At 43.3% G+C, this 21,131-nt stretch overlaps 1 protein-coding gene across 4 annotated transcripts; it reads left to right on the top strand.

Moving 5' to 3' along the window:
- The first annotated feature begins 2,448 nt into the window (after positions 1 to 2,448).
- LOC139927222 (cyclic AMP-responsive element-binding protein 5) lies at positions 2,449 to 19,951 on the top strand. 4 transcript variants are annotated; one of them, XM_078290586.1, is made up of 11 exons: positions 2,449 to 2,474; positions 5,288 to 5,354; positions 6,079 to 6,172; positions 8,304 to 8,413; positions 8,889 to 9,145; positions 11,709 to 11,835; positions 12,137 to 12,208; positions 16,528 to 16,875; positions 16,963 to 17,235; positions 17,794 to 17,902; positions 18,942 to 19,951. In XM_078290586.1, exons 2-11 carry the CDS (start codon positions 5,301 to 5,303, stop codon positions 19,076 to 19,078), a joined length of 1,581 nt encoding a protein of 526 aa, XP_078146712.1. In that variant the 5' UTR covers positions 2,449 to 2,474; positions 5,288 to 5,300; the 3' UTR covers positions 19,079 to 19,951. The 4 variants fall into 4 exon arrangements, with proteins under 4 accessions (XP_078146712.1, XP_071775383.1, XP_078146713.1 ...); XM_071919282.2 differs by having other exon boundaries at positions 2,457 to 2,969; XM_071919283.2 differs by having other exon boundaries at positions 2,466 to 2,470.
- The last annotated feature ends 1,180 nt before the right edge of the window (positions 19,952 to 21,131 follow it).

The following is a 21,131-nucleotide window of genomic DNA, read 5'->3' as shown; positions in this document are numbered from 1 at the left end:
GCGTCCAGCCAGTAGGGGCATGCTGTGACCAATCACAGCTCAGATGTACACATATTGTATAGTACAGACCTAATAAAGTCATAATAAACACACACACACACACACACACACACACACACACACACACACACCAGTACCCTGCTTTCAATGAGATTTACATGTGAGGGCAGTGGGTGTAAATTTAACTGTACCCCTTGCATTACATAATCAGATTACAAAATAAGTAACTGTCACTACTGATACTGATACTCAGGATACTCTTCAAAAAGTGTGCCTGTCTGATCCCATTTACTTTTTTCAATCTCTGAGATTACTCTGTGATTCCACATATCATATTACTCTGTGTTACCACGTATCAAAACTGTTTATTACATATTGAAACAGCAAGGCAACTGAACCATATGCAACTTACCCGCCGTGAGGGTGATGCTGCAGGGGGATTGAGGTCAGTGAGCTTGTCTGACCTTTGACCTTAAACACCACATATTTACAGACAAGGTGACATCAGACCCTGAGTGAGCAGCTCTGGACCGTCTAGAGCTCCCATTTTGGCTGTTAAAAGCCAAGCCAAGGTGAAGATGCCAGATGCTAATGGCTGGTAATAGCCATTGAGTTATGGAGGCAGTTGTAATGTCAGTGGCACTGTCTGCTGCAGGGCGCTAGCCAGAGACTTCCTGGCTGCCGTCATACACTTAGTGTGATTATGTTACTCTCAGTGTCTTTTTCTACACAGGCCCTCACACACGCTGTAAAACATCCCGCATCTTCACTGAAAAGACAACTCAGTGATTCACATCCATATGGGGGAAGAGCTAGAAACCCAGTGTGACATCATCACAACTTCCTATTTCTTTTTGTTGCCATGGCCACCGGAATTAGCATACTTTAGCCGATTGGTGGAAGATGAGTCAGTAGGGTTTGGTCCGGTTTCACACTTCAACCACAACAAAACCAGATTCCTCTGTTCAGTCCAGCACTGCTGGAGCACCGGAAAGCCTGACCAAATATGGCAGACATATTAATCCATGGCTTGGCTCAGTGGAGATGTGAATGGCCAAAAACGCTCCTCTTCTTCTCTTTGGCCGATGTGATTTCATGCAATCATATTTGATCAGTGTAATTTATGCAAATTTAGAAGGCCAATGGTTATTAAAATTTCATAACATTGGCCACCTTTTGGTTCTGGGAAACAGAAGATGTTTCAAGTCTATGCAGATATAAGCCTATGTTTCAGTGTTACCTAACTGAAAAACATTGACAAAACACACACACAACAAAAAACCTTCCTTTGCCACAATGGATACTTGGCTGAAAGCTTAAATCTTATAACAAAAGCTGCTAAACCAAACAGCCAGGTATAACAGGTCTTCTTTTCGTATAACAACATAATGCAGGGCATTTTCCTTTAACTGAAAAGATGTTCCTGCACAATAATATAACTGTGTACCCCTCACCCCACTTTCTGTTAAGACAGACTGCTCTTACTCTGTTCCCTGGTCATCACTTATTTACTCCAAGGAGCTCTGTTACTCATTTCACCTCTCATTCCTACCACAATGGCTTGAGCTCAGGAGATATTTAGTGAGGGTGGATGTGGTGATGGTGATGGGAAGGTTTTGTCTAAACTATAGTGGAAAAATAATAATTTTCCATAAGAATCAGTAATAATAATCAGTCAACTGCAATTTAGACACACACTTATTTTAAATAAAATAAAAATAAATAAACGAACAAATAATAATAATAATAATCACAATAATTTATTATTTGTTGAAGTAGTACTAGAAGTAATACGGTTAGTATAGCGTTAGTAGGCTATTACTATTTATTTATTTATTTTTTGTCTTTTACAAATTCACCATGTTCTTAGTTTTATTTTGTCGGGACAGAACATAGCCTACTTTCACTTCGCACTTCATTACAAGCCCGTAGCTTATGTATTTTTTTTTTATCATAGCATTTTGATAAAAACCTACACCATAATATATTAACCACAACAAAACCTATGAAAAAGTTATGAAAATCTGGCAGCTGGCTAATTTTTCGCGTATAAACTTGATATAGACGTCGGGACGTCCCGCTTCAGACAGACACCGAGGGGGGAAAAAGCAGTCCTTCAACCGCCCGCCCCCTCCGTCCCACCGGCCTGTCCCGTGTCCCGTCACGTTGCTGTTGGTGTGGTCTGTCGGCATCTGTGTCTGTCTGGCCCGTCTGTCAGTCCGGTCCGCCGTCCCGTTCACTTCTCTCTCCCTCTCCGCACGCCCCCCTCCCCGAGACTACCGGTATCGTTAAAACCCCGCCCCCCACACCCCCACCCCTCTCCGGACGGGACCGCAATGATTTAGAAGTTCAGGAATCCCACGTGACGTCACCGGGGGGTGATGTAATGCTTCTGTAAATAGAACGTATTGTAATCTCGCTCCAGTCCAACGTGGTTCCTCTCTCGAGCGCCGCTTGTCCCTCTGTACTTGTAGGTAAGCCTCCGCAACTAAACTTTCATTCACAAAACTGTTTAAACTCCACAGGAAGCGCTCTTCTGACGCTGGCCAGAGTTTGTCGGACTGTTTTTGTTTGGAGAATACGATTTTCTAACGCTGCCGGAAAGTTAACGGGGGCACTTGCTAGCTGGCTGTCCCATTTAGTCTCATCATCAGGCGGACGGGTTGAGCGCGAGTGTCTATTTGGGGGGTGTGACTGCACTCCCCAGCCGTGCTGAGTCGGGCTTGTTTATGAGTTGGACAGGTTGCTTACGGAGCGATACACATCGGGTCATGTTCTTTAGCCGCTGGGACTGACAGCCTGTCGGAGGATTTGTTGGTCTAAAACCGCTACTTTGAGTTGAATGAGCTCCAAGCTCCGGCGCGGACGGTTTGATGTTGACGTTCATCCATCAAACATGGGAACTTAGAGAAGTAGTGAGGGACTGAAGTTGGATTATTTTGGATATTTTGGATGGCCCATACCCACAGGTGATTTTCCAACTTTTTTTAACTGTGTGTGTGTGTGTGTGTGTGTGTGTGTGTGTGTGTGTGCGTGCGTGTTTGCGCGCGCGCGCGCGCGTCACCATACCCCAGCTGTGATGATGATGATGATGAGTGTAGAGCAATGACAGCGATGAGGGAGAAATAATAATTTAGTTCCCCTAACATTTTAATTTGTTTCAACACTGACCTAATTCATCTTGTATTGGCAACATGTTGTTGGGTCTGTTGTTGGATTTATGTATTAAGACTGACGTCATTCTGCAGGCCGGTTGATGTAACCACACTGACAGAAGGTTTTGCTGGAAATGTGCTGACTCTGCTAATCTACTGTAGGACAAGCGCTGCTGAAAAGAGGGCTGATATGAAAAAATAAGCTATTCCGTTACACTGCTGTCAGGTGCTAAGACATATGGATGATGATGATGATGATGATGATGATGGTGGTGATGGTGATGATGATGACGGAGAAGTTCACTGACTGACTGACCTACTCTCTATCTATCTATCTATCTATCTATCTATCTATCTCTCTGTCTGTCTGTCTGTTGCCCTTTCTTGTGGTCTCTCTTGCTCACTCTTTTCTTTCTGTAGCACACACAAACACACACACACACACACACACACACACACACACACACCTATGAAGTCACCTCTACTTGCCTGTGGAGGAGGGGGGGGCTGGAAAATGGGGGCCGAGGCAGGTTCAAACCTGTCAGGAGTACAGTACAGCCTCCCTCCCTCTGACGCCTCCCACCCTCATTCCTTCTCCTCTCTTCCATTCAGTGTGTCCTCCCCTCTTTCTCTCTCTCTCTCTCTCTCTCTCTCTCTCTCTCTCTTCATCCTTCACCGCCACTTGCCCTTTCCGTCCCTCTCTCTCCATCGGCCCGATGTCACTCTCCACCCGTCACTATCCATTTCTTATGGAGCCATGTACTTTCGCCCTCTCTTGCTCCTCTCTTTAAGCTCTCACTCTTTCCCATAACATCAGGTCCCACTTTACTGTCTTCTCAGCGCCATCCGCTCACGCGAACCAAAAGTTTCAGAGCACCAGGGTGTGTGTGTACGTGTGTGTGCCTGTGAACATGTGTCTACGTGTCTTTATAGAGGTGGATATCATCAATTTGATACACACCGATCCTCATCCTCATTACCATCACCCCCCAAACTGACTTATCACTTCGCTTCTCGTTCCTCCTTGCAGTTATCCCTGAGCGTGCATGTATGTATGAGGATGAAAGTCAAGGAAGGGTCGCCCTGTTGACCTCTGGGTCTTCGATACAAGTGTGTGAATCTTGTGTGCTGACACGCAACTCGGAGGAATGCCTGAGGTCACGGAGTTGACGGCTTCCCTCACTCTCAGTGGAAAATGATGGGCCAGCAGCAGCAGCAGCAGTAGCAACAACAGCAGCACTTCAAATGAGTCATAATTACCAAAACCAACCCCCTCCACCCCCAATTCGCCAGTTTCATATCTCCACCAGAGGGCCGACATGCAGGGTCAAGCTTGGGGTAGCGCTGCAGGCGACTTTGCCGTTGCGTTCTTTTTTCTATTTGTATTTACAATTTTCCAATTTAGACATTTCTCACTGGTTTGCTTGTCTCTCACTCACTTGTTTGCTTTCTCTTGTATAGATTATGTTATGTATGGGAAACATGCATCCTTTCATTACACTCATAATATTAACTGATGTCATGATGAGGCCCTGATAGTAGGCTGGAACGTTTGCACACATACTAAACATGAAAACTAAAGATCATGATGTTCTGAAGACTTTGATGATCTTTTGGAGTGCAGGTCCCATACATACTATTAACTAATAATAATAAGTAGTGAAAGGTGGAAAAAACAATCTATGTATTCTACTATGTGTCCTAATAAAAATCACTAGAACCTATACAGTAACGCTGTCAGGCAGTCAGAACCCGAGACAGTGTGTGTCGCAATCCCACTGGCACTGAAGGGATCATTTTCCACAAGATAAGGTTCTGTCTGAGGGTGGAACATCCATCATCCACGCCATCTGCCTCATTACAGGTCCCTGCCACAATAAAGACACGAGACGATAGGAGCACAGCCGTATTGTAGCAGCTGAGATTGAAAGATTTACCTGAAGGCATTCTCTCAATGGAGGCAGAAATACAGAATGGAGAGTGACTCTGACACGACTGGCTGCCTCCTGAATGAAATCATCTTCACTTAGTTTAAAGGTGTGAACTGAGAGTGGAAGTTCACCTCAGATGATGATGTAGCAGGGTAAGCTAATATCATGCAATGTGTCTTCTCTGTTCATCTGCCTGTGCAGGTTTGTGTGTGACATGAATGAGGAACAGGACAGGCCCTACGTATGCGGCGCCCCGGGCTGCTCTCAGGTCAGTGGTGTGTGTGTGTGTGTGTGTGTGTGTGTGTTAGGGCTGCACAGTTATGACTACAATGAAAATCCTGATTGTTTTGCTAGATTATGTGATCATCATTATCAAGCATGATTATTAGTCTTGCTAGTCTTACTGCACTTTTTGCATCTTGTATCAACATCTTGACTATTTTCAACAAAAGGAGGTTTTCCAAGTCAAATGAAAGGTTTCAATATTGCCGATATGCCAGTATTCAATTATTATTAATTGTGGAGAGTAAAATCACACTGTACAGTTATATGTGATTAATTGTACAGTGTGTGTGTGAGTGAGTGCGTCTGTGGGCACAATATATGGATATTCAGGCTGATAGTCCTAGGCTTTTGCAGACTAATTGAATACTCCATTTAATCAACAAATCTGTAAAATTAAATACAACTATGCATAGACGCTGAATGTTGTATAAATCAGTGGAGACCAATACATAGTTATGATGCCAAAAATGTGCTTATAATATTGACTAAATAACTCATACAGGATGTGGAAAAAAACTCATCTCAAGTGATTAATACTCTAAAATACTCTTTACTGACTAAGACCATAATGACGGATTAGTCAGCTAAGAGGCAACATGAGGAGATTTCAACTGATTCAACTGAATATCTCATTCAGTGTGCCTTGTCAATACAATACAATTGCATGCTTTTCTTCACATCTTTCTCGATCTCTGGTTGTGCTGCAGCGCTTCCAGTTAGAAGACCATCTGATGATCCACAGGCACAAGCATGAGATGACCCTCAAGTTCTCCGCCATCAAGACGGACAACGCTTTTACAGGTCAGACCAACAACACACAAGACACTAACAACAGAGACAACCTGTCTTCCATCCCGCATCCACCAAGAAGCTTCACCGTGTTCACCGCTTATGTTCACAGTCAAGCTGGTTGTCATAGTATAGAGTGTGTGTGTGTGGTTACTCTGATCCTCTGGCGATATTTCGTTTTTAACTAGTCCCCATATTGGCACAGCTTCCCCCCTTCACTTCCTCATAAGCTCCTTTCTTCTTCCTCTCTTTGCCGTTCAGTTTTGCTGTTGTCTGGATTGTTTGTTTGTGTGTGTGTGACCGTGTGAGTGAGTGTGTGTGTGTGTGTGTGTACGTGATGACCTCTTTTCAGGATCAGTGCTTGATGAAAAAATGATGACGCTACGTTATACAGTATGAAATCAGATAAGCTTGATACAGGCTTCCTTCACACAGATAGACTGTGCTCTGAAACAGAGCTGCTCATGTTGCAGCATGTACAGTATACTCCCCATCAGATTAGACCAAGCATACTGAGGTAACCATCATAGAAGCCCCACTTTTGTTTAAAAAAAAAAAAAGAAGGACGGGGGGAAAGGGGGTCGTTCACTAGCCTTAAATATTTTATTCTTTATTTAGACGGTGAGAAAGAGGTGAGGGAGACAGAATTGGAGGTGCAAGAGAGATGGATTGAATCCTAGGCCAGTCAGGTTGGGGAGAGGTGTGTGTGTGTGTGTGACCAATATATCAGTTTATTAAATATTCTTCCTTAATGTGATGTATTTCCTGTTGAAACAGATGATGGGGCGGGACACAACACAGGGAGGGATCATTCAAAACTGTAAACCAATGGGATACCAGTTGGGAAGAAAGGGCAGTTTTATTTGATGGGAGGGGCAGAGGGGCGGGACTGTTCAAAAATCTGTGATGGTTTTATCGGTTGGAATTTTATGTAAGCCTCCTAGTAGCTACAGCATGAGGTCACCATTAAAGATACACTGTTTTCCAATAAGTAAAAGTAATGGGATTTTGATATTAAAATGCAAGAAAATACAAATTTAGTAAATGTTTTGACATTTATTGTTAAATAGGTGTATATTATGGCATGGGAAATTATCTAACAAGGTGAGGCTTAGGGTTGTGGTTTTTCATTTCATTGTGACTTTAAAGACTGAATGTATCCCAGATTGAATAGGTGGGGTGGGTCACCCTGCCTTAAGGAGCTGCTAAAAGAATGTCATTATCCTGGGTTTAAATGGAGAGTTTTAGTGTCCCTTGATGGTCTAAATGCTGCTTCAGAGGCTTCTCTACCCTGACAAGAATAAGATTCTGGGAAAACACTGAATACTTGTAATTTTTTGGGATGAAAATGGTCAAACTTAAAGATATCAGCGCAAAATATTGGCTATCAGCAGCTTCAATTCAATAATATCAGCATCGGCCTTCAGAAAGTCATATCTGTCGAGTCCTAGTGCACACTGCATGTACAATGAATTATTATTGTAATGGTTGTTATTCCACTGAGACAATCAAGTTGGCAAAAATTGAATTTTTAACCCAACAATTAGGGAGAAACAGACTGCAACAGCCACTGCAAAGCTAATGGAGGACGCAAGATAGATGCCTGATGAATGACTTCACAAGTCAAGCATTTTATGATGCAGTTTCTACACTGTGCTGCCATGATACATTGCACAGACTCCTGGTCAAAACACTCTCACGTGACACTGTCTGTTACCATGGAAACAGCTGTCTGTCTGGATGTAAACACCAGCATAACCTCCAACCTCTCCAGTCGCTCTCTCTCCTCCTCTCTCTCTCTCTCTGTCTCCCTGTCCTGCAGCCTGTCACGCCTCCTGCAGGAAACCTCATGTCAAAACAAAGACCAGCTGACCTTTGACCCCTGCATGTTTAGACGGCCCAGGGAGACAGACTGATCTTATCACAGAGAGAGAGAGAGCGGCTGAGGGGAGGCCTGTTTGTCTCCTTGGTGATACAACCAGGATGACAGCTGATTTAGAAAGAGCATAGACTCAAGCAGGACAGACTAAAAGGCAGCGATACATGCAAGGACCATTTTTATGACCCTGTGTCTTTCTTCTTTGGTGTGTATGTGTGTGTGTGTGTGCGTGCGTTCGCTTGCATTTGTATGTAATGCTTCCAGACCAGACTCCGACACCAACCCGATTTTTGCGGAACTGTGAAGAGGTCGGTCTATTCAAGGAGATAGAGGAAGAGTTTCTGCAGGCACAAGAAGAGGAAAAGAGCAAACAGGTAAAACCACAAAAACTATGGGAAATCTTGTAGAAAACAAGTATGATCCCCTATCCTGTGACCGCCTGTGGCTGAAGAGAGCCCAAAGGATTAGGAGGCAAGAGTTAACCAACGATCCAGACTTGTGCCTTATTCCTGAGGTTTGCAGATAAATGTTTGCTTGTGAGGTCTGTCAGGTTAGTGTTTTGAGTGACAGTTGCTTGTGAGAGAGATAACAGCAGACAGGCCCAATTAGACGACTGCAGATATCTGACCTGCAGCAGGAAAGACACACCAGGCGATCACATTCTCCCCTGTAAATTAAACAGCTAGGCATCAAACACACAAACACATTCAGACACACACACACACACACACCTAAATAAATGCATGCATGCACACACACATCATCGTCACCATCATCTCTGACCAAAAAACATACGCTGCATGTGTTTTGAACTGGAATGAAATACTCATTTCTCATTTCCCCCCACAGACTCTGTCTCATAATGGGTCATCCTGTCTGAACCAGCATCAGCTCAAGCCCCAGCTTCAGCTCCAGCACCCACCCCAGCCTCAGCACCCGCCTCCCCAGCCACCGCTGCACCACCCCCAGACCCATCCCCTGCAGCACCCCCAGCCCCGCGGCTCCATGATGGGCCCTAGCTGCAGCCTGGCCGCCCAGCAAGCCCTGTCCTCCTCCCAGTCCGGCTCAGTCATCACCCAGGCCCCCTCCACCCTCACACACTCAGGGTGAGTATGGCTACGGACGCACACATACACACGTCAAGGCATGATCTGAACACGCAGCATGCACACAGGCACACAGATCTGACTCCATCCATTCGTCCATGCAGCCATACTCTCTCTCTTTATCACAAACGCGTATATTTCCTGTAAATGTTGCCTTTTCTCACCCTTTCTTCATCTCCCTTCCCCTGCCTCGCCCCTCCTGTTTTGGCGGTAGTATAACTCATTCTGTCTGGCACAGACTGACATTTCCCCATGCATAATTTATCAGTGCACTAATGAATTGAGAGAAAGAAGGGAAAAAAGAGTGGGAGAATGTCAAAGGACGGAGAGAGCGAAGTAAATAGAAAGACCTTACAGAGAGATAGGGGATCGATGTGTAACACCCCACCATCTCACCTCCACCGACACCAGCCACGCAGCCACCCATGTACCCCCCCCCCCCCCCAGTTAAGTCTCACCCAGAGCCAGACTGGAGTCTCAGTGCCTGTGTAGCTTCATGGCTCCCTGGTTATCGCCCAGTTCAGCAGACAGATTAGAAGAGTTCCTGTCTTTCATCTGCCCAGCTCCCAGCAGCTGCTCCCACTCTCCCTGACCTTTCAACTTTGGTTTTGTGTAACTCTGTGGATACTGATTCATCTGAATATCTGATTAATATAGATATATATATATGTGTAACATGGGTGTTCATTTTCACTCCATTGTTAAATACGTATAGTCATAGGCACGTTCACTGAATTTACTCACTGACTAAAATGGCATATGATTTTAGACAAAAATAATAACATTATAGTTGATGAAATTATGCCTGCTGCAGCAGTTCTTAACTGCAGATTATAAAAATTAGCACCAGTGCATTTTATCACATTTGCAATATTAAGACATTTCCTAATTTATTTTTTAATCTGGGAGCTGGACACTTTCACATCTGGGAGGTGTCTGATATTTTTGGTAACACTGTCAAGATGGACAAACAGGCGTTGCGCTCTGTATGTTGGTGGATGCCTGTGATTGGATAATAATAAACCATGTCTCCAATGATAAGCATGCATTTTTGTTTGCAAGTCTGCAAGAGTAAATGTGAGTGGATAGGTTTGATAAGTTTGCTTTTAACAAAACAATACTACAAACAAACAAATAATAATAAATTAAAACAAACAAAAAAAACAGATCATGGTGTCCTGCAGTGTTTTTTGTTTTGTCATATTTTCATCATACATAGAAATAATCAAAATTATTTCTTATATTGTTGTGGTACACAGTTTCTACTCGTCATAGTCATCGTTGACTAAAAAAAACACATTAGTGAACTATTTCGTCAAGAATTTTGTGAGAAGATTAACACTGTTCTTATGTTCTTAAAACTCTGCAGCCAAGGAGGATTGAAATGAAAGTTATTCTGTCACCCTGACACCCAGGACCGTCAAAATAAAAGCCTCCAGGGACCCACTAGCAACTGATTTCTGCTCGCGGCATAAACAGTATTTAAAGGGCCTCTGTCACATCTCTGCAGTTGATTAGATGAGTCAAGGTACCATAAGTAGTGAATGACATAATAAGCTCCAAACATCTGTCCAGGACCAGACAGGACACGACAGGACAGCGGAGAGAGAGCTGACAGTCGATCATGGTACAGTAAATCAGTGCCAGCTGAAGCCAGACTGCATGTTGCTCAGTGAAACCAGCTAAGTGTTGCTAAATGAGCCCTGGATCGGGTGTCCGACTGTTTCCCCTCGTGTTTACCACCGGTTTCCATAGCGACCCAGTCTCCGAGTGTCTGGCGGTAGGCCCGGTAGAACTGTTGTGGTTACGTTAGGAAATGCTGTTTTGGTTTGTCTGTACTTTGTTGTACGTTAAATTGGCTGCATACCCCAGATTCGGCGGTGACATCATCAGCGATGACTTCAGCGCAGCCAGGGAGGCCCACGCCGTCTGATTGGCCGCGAGCCAAAAGCGTTATGTCAGCACATGCCACCCCGGGACTCTGCCTCCCCGCTGTGATCCCTAGGCCTCTCTCCTCCCTCTCAATCTGTCACTTTTTTCCATATCTCTCATTCCCCTCTCTCTCTTTTTTACCTCATCATACTTTCCGCTGTCATTCGTCTGAATTTAGCGTTGCTTCATGTCTAATCTCAATTTCTGCCCTTTTTCTCACACACATGTTCATTTAAAAGTTTAGTACCTGATGCTCTTGTCCAGACTGACTTAAACTGAGTGAGCAGGTAGGAGGTTCTGCGTCTCACTCAAGAACACTGCTAGAATTTAACCTGAGACATTCCAGTTTCAGGACGGTCTCTCTAACCCCTCTTTCATCACTTCTTCCATTTATGCCATGTTTCTTCCAATCCATCCATCCCTCCCTCCATCCACCTCTTTCTCCACCTTGACTTTTTTCACCATGTTCCTCTACTCCTCCCACATCTATCTCGCTCTCACCTTGGTCTGCCATTAGGACCCGGCTATAAATGTTTCAACTTGCAACTCTCTCTGACCCTTGGATTAGTGAAACTCTAGCTGTGGGTAGCGCTCCGGCATGACCCCTCCCTCTCTCTGTGGCTGACCACAGGCCGGTTCCCGGGCCGCTGTCCTCCCTCCTCCACATGAGGAACAGACAGAGACAACCCCTGCCAGCCTCCATGCCTGGCACCCTGCCAGACCCCGCCATGCAAGGGGCATCTGCTCAGCACATGCCTGTAAGTACCGGGTTTGTACTCGCGCTCACACACATACATTCGCATTCAGACACGCAACGCATATGATTTATAGATGCAGCTATAGTGGCCAAAGTGGTCAAGAACCCCGAGTCAGAAATATTCATGGCCGACAGAAAAAGTCACTTCACTCTTGCGGATGAATTAATCAAGTGTCAAACTCTAGATGGATGTGACCGTGTGGGGAACTCTTCGTACTTGAGGTTATCTTTGTGTTAAAGCTTTTTCTTACCCCGATTTGAAAGGTTATATTTGTGTCATTTTTTTTTCTTTTTTTCTTCAGATGGAGAGACAGATGTCCGGTATAATGGGCATACCAGGCCCTGCCCACAACCCTTCCTGTTCCTCGCCTCAGGTACTGACCAGTTGGGGTGAAACACACATATTTTCCTTTGGTTAATTTCTCCTCCTATGGCGATAACATGCAGAATATGAATTCTAAAAGGTGATCTGTGTCGATAGTATTGACCAGTAAGTCACCGATCACTGAGTTTGAAAGCATTCTCCTTTCATGAAACGAGTTGAGACTCTTGTGGCCAGATAAGAAAGATACAAGCCCAGGCATGCACACACACACACACACACACACACACACACACAGTATGTACACACACATACACACACACTAGGGTTCGACCGATATAGGTTTTTGAAGACTGATACCGGTGCAAATGTTTTTGACACAAATGTTTTTCATTGACACTGTTGATAGCTAGTATATTGTTGTATTCATACATTTTCTTTACCCAAAAATTACAAGGATTGAGTATTTCCCACAGCCTCTGAAATAGCATTCAGACAATGATGTGATACTAAAACTCTCTATTGAAAGCCATACTAATGAAATTAGCTGGGTTAGCAGCTCTTTAGGCAGGGTGAGGCAGATTTCATTATAGGCTTTATGGACTGGCACCCCTGAAGCTAATTGAACAAAATCCTCCCACATCACACTGGAATGATATCTGATATAAAAATGATGATAATAATAATAATAATAATAATAATAATAATAATAATAATAATAATGATAATAATAATAAAAACATTCACTGTGGTCAGGGAGGAACCTCCATCATATCAAAGGTGGACAGCATTGGCTGGCTGATATCCAATTTTTAATAAAAGGCCAATATCGTCCCGATATATTGGCAAACTGATATACAGCATCAGTCTAACCCCAACACACACACTCACACAGGGCCCCATTCTGCCTCTGGCAAACCTTATTCCTTTCTAATCAGGATAGAGAGGAAACAGAGTGTAACTCTACACTTGAACACACACACTCCGGTCTGGATTAGAGGAAGTCACAATCTCCACGCTCTCCCTGACTTCCCTTGTTGTTTTCTTTTCCTTATATCAACAAGCTCCCAAACTCTCCCTTACTGTGAATTTTACATTTCCTCTGTCGAGGTGTATACAGTATGAATTGTTAAAAATATGTGTGAAATCAAAAGCAATACCAAAACCTCGGAGGGAAAAGTGTGAAGCGCCCTCTATCAACACACACACACACACACACACACACACACACAGGCAGACACACACACACACAGGATATGACCTCATGCACAGACCCTGTATGGAGTAGCGAACGAAGAGTGGTTTCAGGTTTCAGAGCCTCTCAAGTCGCTGGTTCAAATCTGAGCCTCACGCGCGCGCCCACACTCTCTCACACACACACACACACACACACACACACACAGGCAGAGCTTTGTCACTGGGTTGTACTCAAGATGACGCTGTCCTCACTAGAGAAGAAAACTGTAGAGCCTTGGGCTAGTTGGAAACAGTAGACATCAACTCCTCAATACCTATTCTACTCTACTCTAGTCTAGTCTAGTCTTTTCCAGTCCAATCTAGTTTAGCTTAGTCTAGGTTTGTACCATGTTGTCCATGTTGTGTATGTAGAGCTACCAACCAAAAGTGTTAAATGATCTCAAAATATCCCCAAAAACTTCTCAAGGTCTATTCTATTCTATTCTATTCTATTCTATTCTATTCTAGTCTAGTCTAATCTAGTCTAGTCTTTTCCAGTCCAATCTAGTTTAGTTTAGCCTAGACTAATGTCATGTAATCCTTTATAAAGTACTACAACTGACTATACAAAGGAATCTGTATGTAGAGCTACCAACCAAAAGTGTATTAAATGATCTCAAAATATCAACTTCTCAAGGTCTATTCTATTCTATTCTATTCTATTCTATTCTATTCTATTCTATTCTATTCTATTCTATTCTGTTCTAATTCAGTCTTGTGAAGTGTTGTGTTGTGCATTTCCAAAGTATGACAAAAGGACTCTGCATTTAGAACTAGTAAAAAAAAAGTGTATTAACATGCCTGTGTTGTACAGTAACTCTGCAGCCAGTTTTATTGGAGTGGTCTGAAGGGTGGAAAGTAAACGTTTGACAAGTGGATCAGTGTTTCACGTACAGTATGTGTCTTCATTCACTGATCCCTTCAGACAGAAATATCAACCTGGTGTGTCATCCCGTCCTAGTAGAGATCGATGATGTAATCATAGGCCACGGTGTCAGGGTGTTTCTATGTAGTAAACAGAGCTGAAACACCCGTGCCCCGTCCTGTCTAGTGTGTGTGTGTGTGTGTGTGTGTGTGTGTGTGTGTTTGACTGGCAGGCTGGCTGGCTGGCTGGTAGAGCTGGCACACACAACTCACTGACCTCATTCTTGGCACCCGCTAAATGTGCTCCCTTTTTTCACCGCTGAATGGATGCGAAAAAAATAAACTTCTTCTCTTAAAGAAATATTGTGTAACAGGGAGCGATAGTAATATTGGTGCTGTGGGGGCGGGGGGTGATGTCATGCTCCAAACATGACCTCCCTCTCCCTCTCCCTCTTTCTCTCTCTCTCTCTCTCCTCTGCTGAGTGTAGGAGAAAGGTGAGATGAGGTTTAATTTAGCTCTTACAGTGTGTTTAGTCAGATGATACGCGGGAATGATAAAGTGTGAAGGTATCAAGCTGCAGACCGAGGCATTTATTGGAACACATTATTCCCCTTATCTACAGTTGTCTTCACGGCTGGGGAGGAGTAGGCGGCGATGATGGACTAAGTGGGGTTGTTTGGCTGGCAACAGTTTACTTATTTACTATGGAACACTTCAGTAATATTGAGACATTCTTGTACATAAATGCAGGACATCGAGGGGATCTAGAGAAAACGTTAGGCTACTTTGATGGCAAGGGAGCCTTGTTTGACCCGAGGTGGCCCCTAGGTTAGGAGCTTATGTCCTGTTACTAATTTTGATGGTGGTGGGGCTAAAAAAAAAATCCCACCCACTTTGAGAGAGCTGGACGATGTCTGCGTATAACATGCGCTCCTCATATGTAACGCCAAACATGTAATAAGCCTGTAAGGAACATAGTGACAGCAATGGGCAGTATTGTAATGAAACATGCTAGTAATATGTGTTTAATTACTTTTGTGTAATTTGTAATTTGTATTTTGGCTGGAGTACTTTCTAGAAGAAATCAGATTACTATAAAACCCTGCAATTAATATTATATTGCACCCAATGCCCCACCTTCCTCCCTTTTATTTTGAAACATCAGGTAACTGTATAGTGTCATTTTGGTTGGAACTTTTTCTTTGGATGCCATTTTGATATTTGGATGTGGGTGTTTTTTTTACTATTTTTCCCATCTCTGCCTAATGATACCTACCTAATAGAGTGGCAATATTCATGAATTTGTCGTCATTTGTCCTCCATCACATTCATCACTAGGTTTGGAAGTGGAGTATTACTGCACTGAATTATTCACACCATAATTATATAGGCATAAATGACCAAAAGTGCCTTAAATTCATTGAGACCCAAAAAGAGCTTCTATAATGTTTAGCAAATAACTATGACTTAAGAATTATATGAGTCTGGAAAACATTCATCTATTCATTGCCTGCTTATTCCTATTCAGGGTGATGGGGGACTGGAGCCTATCCCAGCATGCATTGGCCGATCCAGAAAACAGTGAAAATTAGATGAAATCAATCGTTTTCATATAATTTAATCCCCAAATCTAAGGTGTGACTACATGGTCCACTCATACCTGCTTCACAGGTCCTTGAACTATCCCACAGTGGGAACTGGTTGTCTGTAACATTCCTAGAGGCCATAGTAAACACAGAAAGATCATGCAGTTTAGGTGAGAAGGGGTGAAAATAAACAAGATATCATGGGAATGTCAGTTTCTGACGCTCCAGTGACCGCTGTGTTTATCTCCCAGAAATATAACTCAGTTCAGATGAAAGATGAGATGTTTATCTTTCCCCTCCCTTTGTCACATGTCATATCATCTTTTTCCCCCATCTTTCCTATCATTATCAAGTTAAGCTATAATGCATAAAAAAAAGATGCATGATAGATTTGACAGAGGCACCCATTTTCAAGAATTATAATCCCAAATCCCAAAAGCAAACCTTATATTTTCACCAGATTTACAGTACCGACTCCTAAACCAATGTACACAATTTTGAACCTTCAGTATGTATGCATTTATAATCATTGTATGGATAAACTTTTTAAAAAACATCCTTCTGATAAGACCATCTATCATACATAATTTTTTTTAAATCATTTTGACAATTACTAGTATACATCACAACTGTATTTGACATATTAATCTCAAGGCAACCTTTGGCCTTTGACCCTCTGCACAGAGATCCAAACAGTCAATGGGACACCACCACCAACAACAACAGCACCATGCAGGAATGGTCACCAGTAGCAACCACATGACATCCATGGGTCACATGATGGAGATGATGTCACAGCGCCAGCAGGCACCTCCGCTGCAGCACCACCATCCTCATCACCATCCGCTTCCAGCTCCGCCCCTCACCTACCAACAGCGATGCCATGCCCCGCCTCCGCAGCATCTGGGGAACACCCACAGCCGCCAGCTCCACCAGTCAGGGAACGGGCCGCACGCTCCGGCTCACCAATCACCGCCATCCCATCTGCACCAGGGCTCGCCTCATGTGCCGCCCCTCTCTGTTCCAGCACAGGTACAGTTTACTGATTACTTTGATATTACAAATAACACCTGATCTCATATTTCCCGTGTCAGCTTCAGGGAATGTGTGTGTTTGCAGGTATCTCCGGTGGCGCAGCAGATGCAGTCCTCCCAGCAGTCCCATTCCCAGCATGCAGTGCAGCCTGGTAGTGGCTGTGGTGGTGGTGGTGGTGGAGGAGGAGGAGGCGGTCGTCGCAGGAGGACATTAGAGCAGGACCCGGACGAGCGCAGACAGAAGTTTCTCGAGCGTAACCGAGCCGCAGCCACCCGCTGCCGACAGAAGAGGAAAGTGTGGGTGTCCTCGCTAGAGAAGAAAGCTGAGGAGCTGACGCACACAAACCTGCAGCTACAGGTCGGTACCTGTGCCCATATGAAACTTTCATAGTACAATTATCTTGACCAAAATTATCTCGATATACGATATTATCTTGATAATTATTAAAAACATGAAAACTGTTAGAACAGATGCTTCAATCATTTAAAAACTAATCCTATCACAAGACAGTTGACTTTTTTCTTAATAACAAAATTATAAAATGCTGGTTTAGCTTATAGAAACTGTAAGGATAGTTTTAAACAACACAAATAAAAATCCAAATAACAGCATTTACATGAAGTCAAATGAGTCTCAAATAAAGAGCTACTGGTCTGTATCAATTCAGTCAGCAACATGAATATAATTTTTATTAGCGGAAAATAAAACATCAATAATGACAGACGAGAGCACAATTATCACAGTGGTCACGATAATAAAATGAGTGGCGGTGTCATAACCGTTATTGTTTTTTTACTGTGATATATACCAGTCCCATCCCTAGGTATCCCTAGGTACACACTGTCCACACACAAACACACAAAAACACACACAAACGCAACCTCCATTGACGCTCATTTCTTCATGTGTTCCCAGAACGAGGTGACGTCACTGAGGTCGGAGGTGGGTCAACTGAAGCAGATTCTGCTGACCCACAAGGACTGTCCCGTCACCGCCCGCCAGAGAGAGGCGCAGGGGTACCCCAGTGAGTAACACCCCTCCCCCACCCCGCACCCCTTTCTAGAAATCTCACCAGCTTTCCCCAGCGCCTGACACCGGCCGTCTCCACCTTCCACCGAGGGTATAATTCGGCTACCTTATCCCATCCCCAAAATGTCCCCTGTGAATATATGCAGGCGAGAAACAGCCCATGGTTGTAATTGTCCTGCTATGACAAACCAACCCCCCCAAAAAACACTTCGGGACCTAGTACTGTACCTTGAGGCACGCCACTGCCGCAACTACAAAGCACTTAAGAAGCACATCCCTGCTTTTCACCCCGCCGTCTCCAAGTACTAGCACACACACTCTTATTCCCATGGAGAAGCAATCAGCGGTAAGCGCTGCACTCTTTATTCTCTTTTCAAGGGAATACTAGTTTTATGTTTCATACTCATGTCATGAATCGGACCTAGACTGATTTGCTATTTGAAATGCAATGGATTGCAATGCTACTTTGCTATTTTGCCTCGCATGCACCTAGCATGGAACAAAGCGCAGACCATGCCCATCTTGCACTCCAGGCAGGCTAAAGTTCATGTTCAGTACCAGTTGAACCTGTAACTGACCTGTAATGAAAGATATTGAAAGACACTCTGCACCTTGAGGCTTAAATGAAAGCATCCATTATGTTTTGTTAGAGTACAAAGAGGGATGCAATATTGGCATGTGTTACATTCATATATTTCTATTGTTGTATATTTACCTGTATGTACAGTATTCGTATGTCAAAATAAAAGAGATATTTTCCTTTAATCTGAACTGTAATGAGTTTTTATTCATTTTCGCTGTTTAGCTGTGTTATTAAAGTTGGTATTGAGGACGTTCTCCTTATGGTTAAACGCTTACAAAAAGACATGCACTGTAGCCTGTAAACACATGCAAACACACACACACACACACACACACACCCACACACTCAGAGACACATTCACACATACAAGCAAATGCACAGAACAAACGGACAAACATACACACACCACGCAGGATCGCGGACTGTGATTGACAGCTGTCTCTGTGTCCAGCTGCAGGGGTGAGCCCAGGAGGAAGTCCCGCCCCTGCATGTCCTGGGTCTCATCTGCAGGCCATCCAACACAACAGCATCTCCACCTCCTCGACTGCAGGAGGCGACACAGGGCACGACCACCACCCGGGACACTAGCCCTCATCACATAGAGGGACCTTACTAGACTGAAACAGCCTCCTGTCATAACTGCGCTTTAAATGTCTCACCTAGCTTCAGGCCCTTGTCTCCTCTTTACTGTGTACATAGATGAACTTTTGAACTGGATAGGTGGTTTCATGAGTCCAAATGAACACGCCTAAGGGTATTTTTCAATGTTGTTAACACCCTTTCTTGATCTGTTGGAGAGGAGACAAGAGACAGAAGCCACATACTGAGCCATACGCCTTTTTCTTCCATGACAGGTGCAAAAATGACTAATTCTAAAAGCCTTGAGTCATTTACTGTTAAAAATTGAGATGGACACGTGGCAACTGGATCCTATGTATGTTCACAAAATGTCTGTTTCTGTTGACAACAATCTGACCATTGCCTGCTACCCATTGACTATGTATTTGTAATCATCATAACACTTTATTTCGGAACCTTTTGCTCTTATATCTTGCACTATGTCCTAACAACAAGACCTATATTATGTATCAGTTTGTATTTTTCAACTGAGTGAGTGCAAGTACACGCCTTACGCCTTCTTTTAGATCCAGAGGCAGACTGTAAAAAAACTAATACAACTGTGTATTTTGTAAAAAAAAAGAAAAATATTAGTTTATTTTAAGATGTCCTAATTTCATAGTCTTGTAAAGCAGACCCACGTCTCTCTTTGAGAGCAGTTTGATACCTGATTGTACAATATCTCTTTGAAGCACTTCATATTTTCCTACACAAGTATTTTTTATCATAACTGCCCTAAGACACTAGAATAGCTTCTAAACCGCAACTTGTGTCTCCAGTCCTTGCTCAGTTTTATTTAGGTTACACTTTTTGTACTGTACAGATGTTGACAATCGCTGTAAATCTAATGCTAAAATAAAAACACTTATTCTTGGTATCTCCTTGTGATTTTTATTGATTTTGTAAGGAATCAAATCTTTTGTGGTACCATAAATTGTGTGAAGATTTTGAGTGGCCATTGCTGGTTAGTCTCAGTAATCAGAGTGAGGTAAGAAATGTGATTCTGTACATATACGGTCTAGTCTGCCATCTAGTGACTGTTTTTGTTAGTGGTTTGCCATGACAGTGGAGTGGACTGGAAGGTGGACCACAGCCTGCTTTATGTTTAGCCAAGTTAAAGTAATGGCTGCTCTCTTAATATGTGAAACATGACAAAGCAATGATGAGAAATGCTGTGTTTTCCCCCTTTGTTTATTCTGGAGTTTAATTTGTCTGACCACATTCACTGTCAGTAAAGGGCACTATACCACACTGAAAGACTTCATTTACTGCTACTTGTGAATAGCCGACTGTAGTGCAGAACACTGAGAGCTATATCAGATGTCTTGATGTCTTCCTGTTCTGAGCTCTTGACTGTCTGCTGTTATGGTAACACTTTTCTAAAGGGCTCTGTCATACTGTATATATATATATATATGTGTGTGTGTGTGTGTGTGTGTGTGTGTGTGTCTGTGTGTCTGTGTGATTTGGGTTAAGTGTGGGAGGTACTCCACCCTGTCTACTCAAACAAAGGGCCGGCTTAACTATTGCCAGACTTCATCTTGCTTGACACACATAGCCTACAAATGCATGCGTGTACACTCCACCTCACACACACACACACACACACACACACACATACACACACACACACACTTCTCAATTACACTCATACTCTCTTATTCCCATCTCACACTCACAGATTGATTGGGTTTCTTTCTAAAAACACTGACTATCTGACACTGAATATGTCCATTGCTTCACAAATGACATAAATGCTAATATTTTGTAATGTGCTCAAGACAATTAATAACATCAATGATATGCAATAGTGTGTGTTACTTTAATGTCAGAAGGCCTTTTGTAGGAGTAGGTGTCATATTTCATTTATTACCACTCTCAGTTGAAATATACACCCCTCTGCTTTATACTATGAGTGGCTTAAAATATATTGTGTCAGCCATGGAAACAGTAATATCTATTATGTATGTGAATATTGCACCATATTCATCCTCAAACACTCAAGACAAATCAGTCACATTGT

Source organism: Centroberyx gerrardi, chromosome 19 (genome assembly GCF_048128805.1).
Source record: "Centroberyx gerrardi isolate f3 chromosome 19, fCenGer3.hap1.cur.20231027, whole genome shotgun sequence".
Taxonomy (NCBI): Eukaryota; Metazoa; Chordata; class Actinopteri; order Beryciformes; family Berycidae; genus Centroberyx; species Centroberyx gerrardi.
This window is presented reverse-complemented; position numbering and strand designations above follow the sequence as displayed.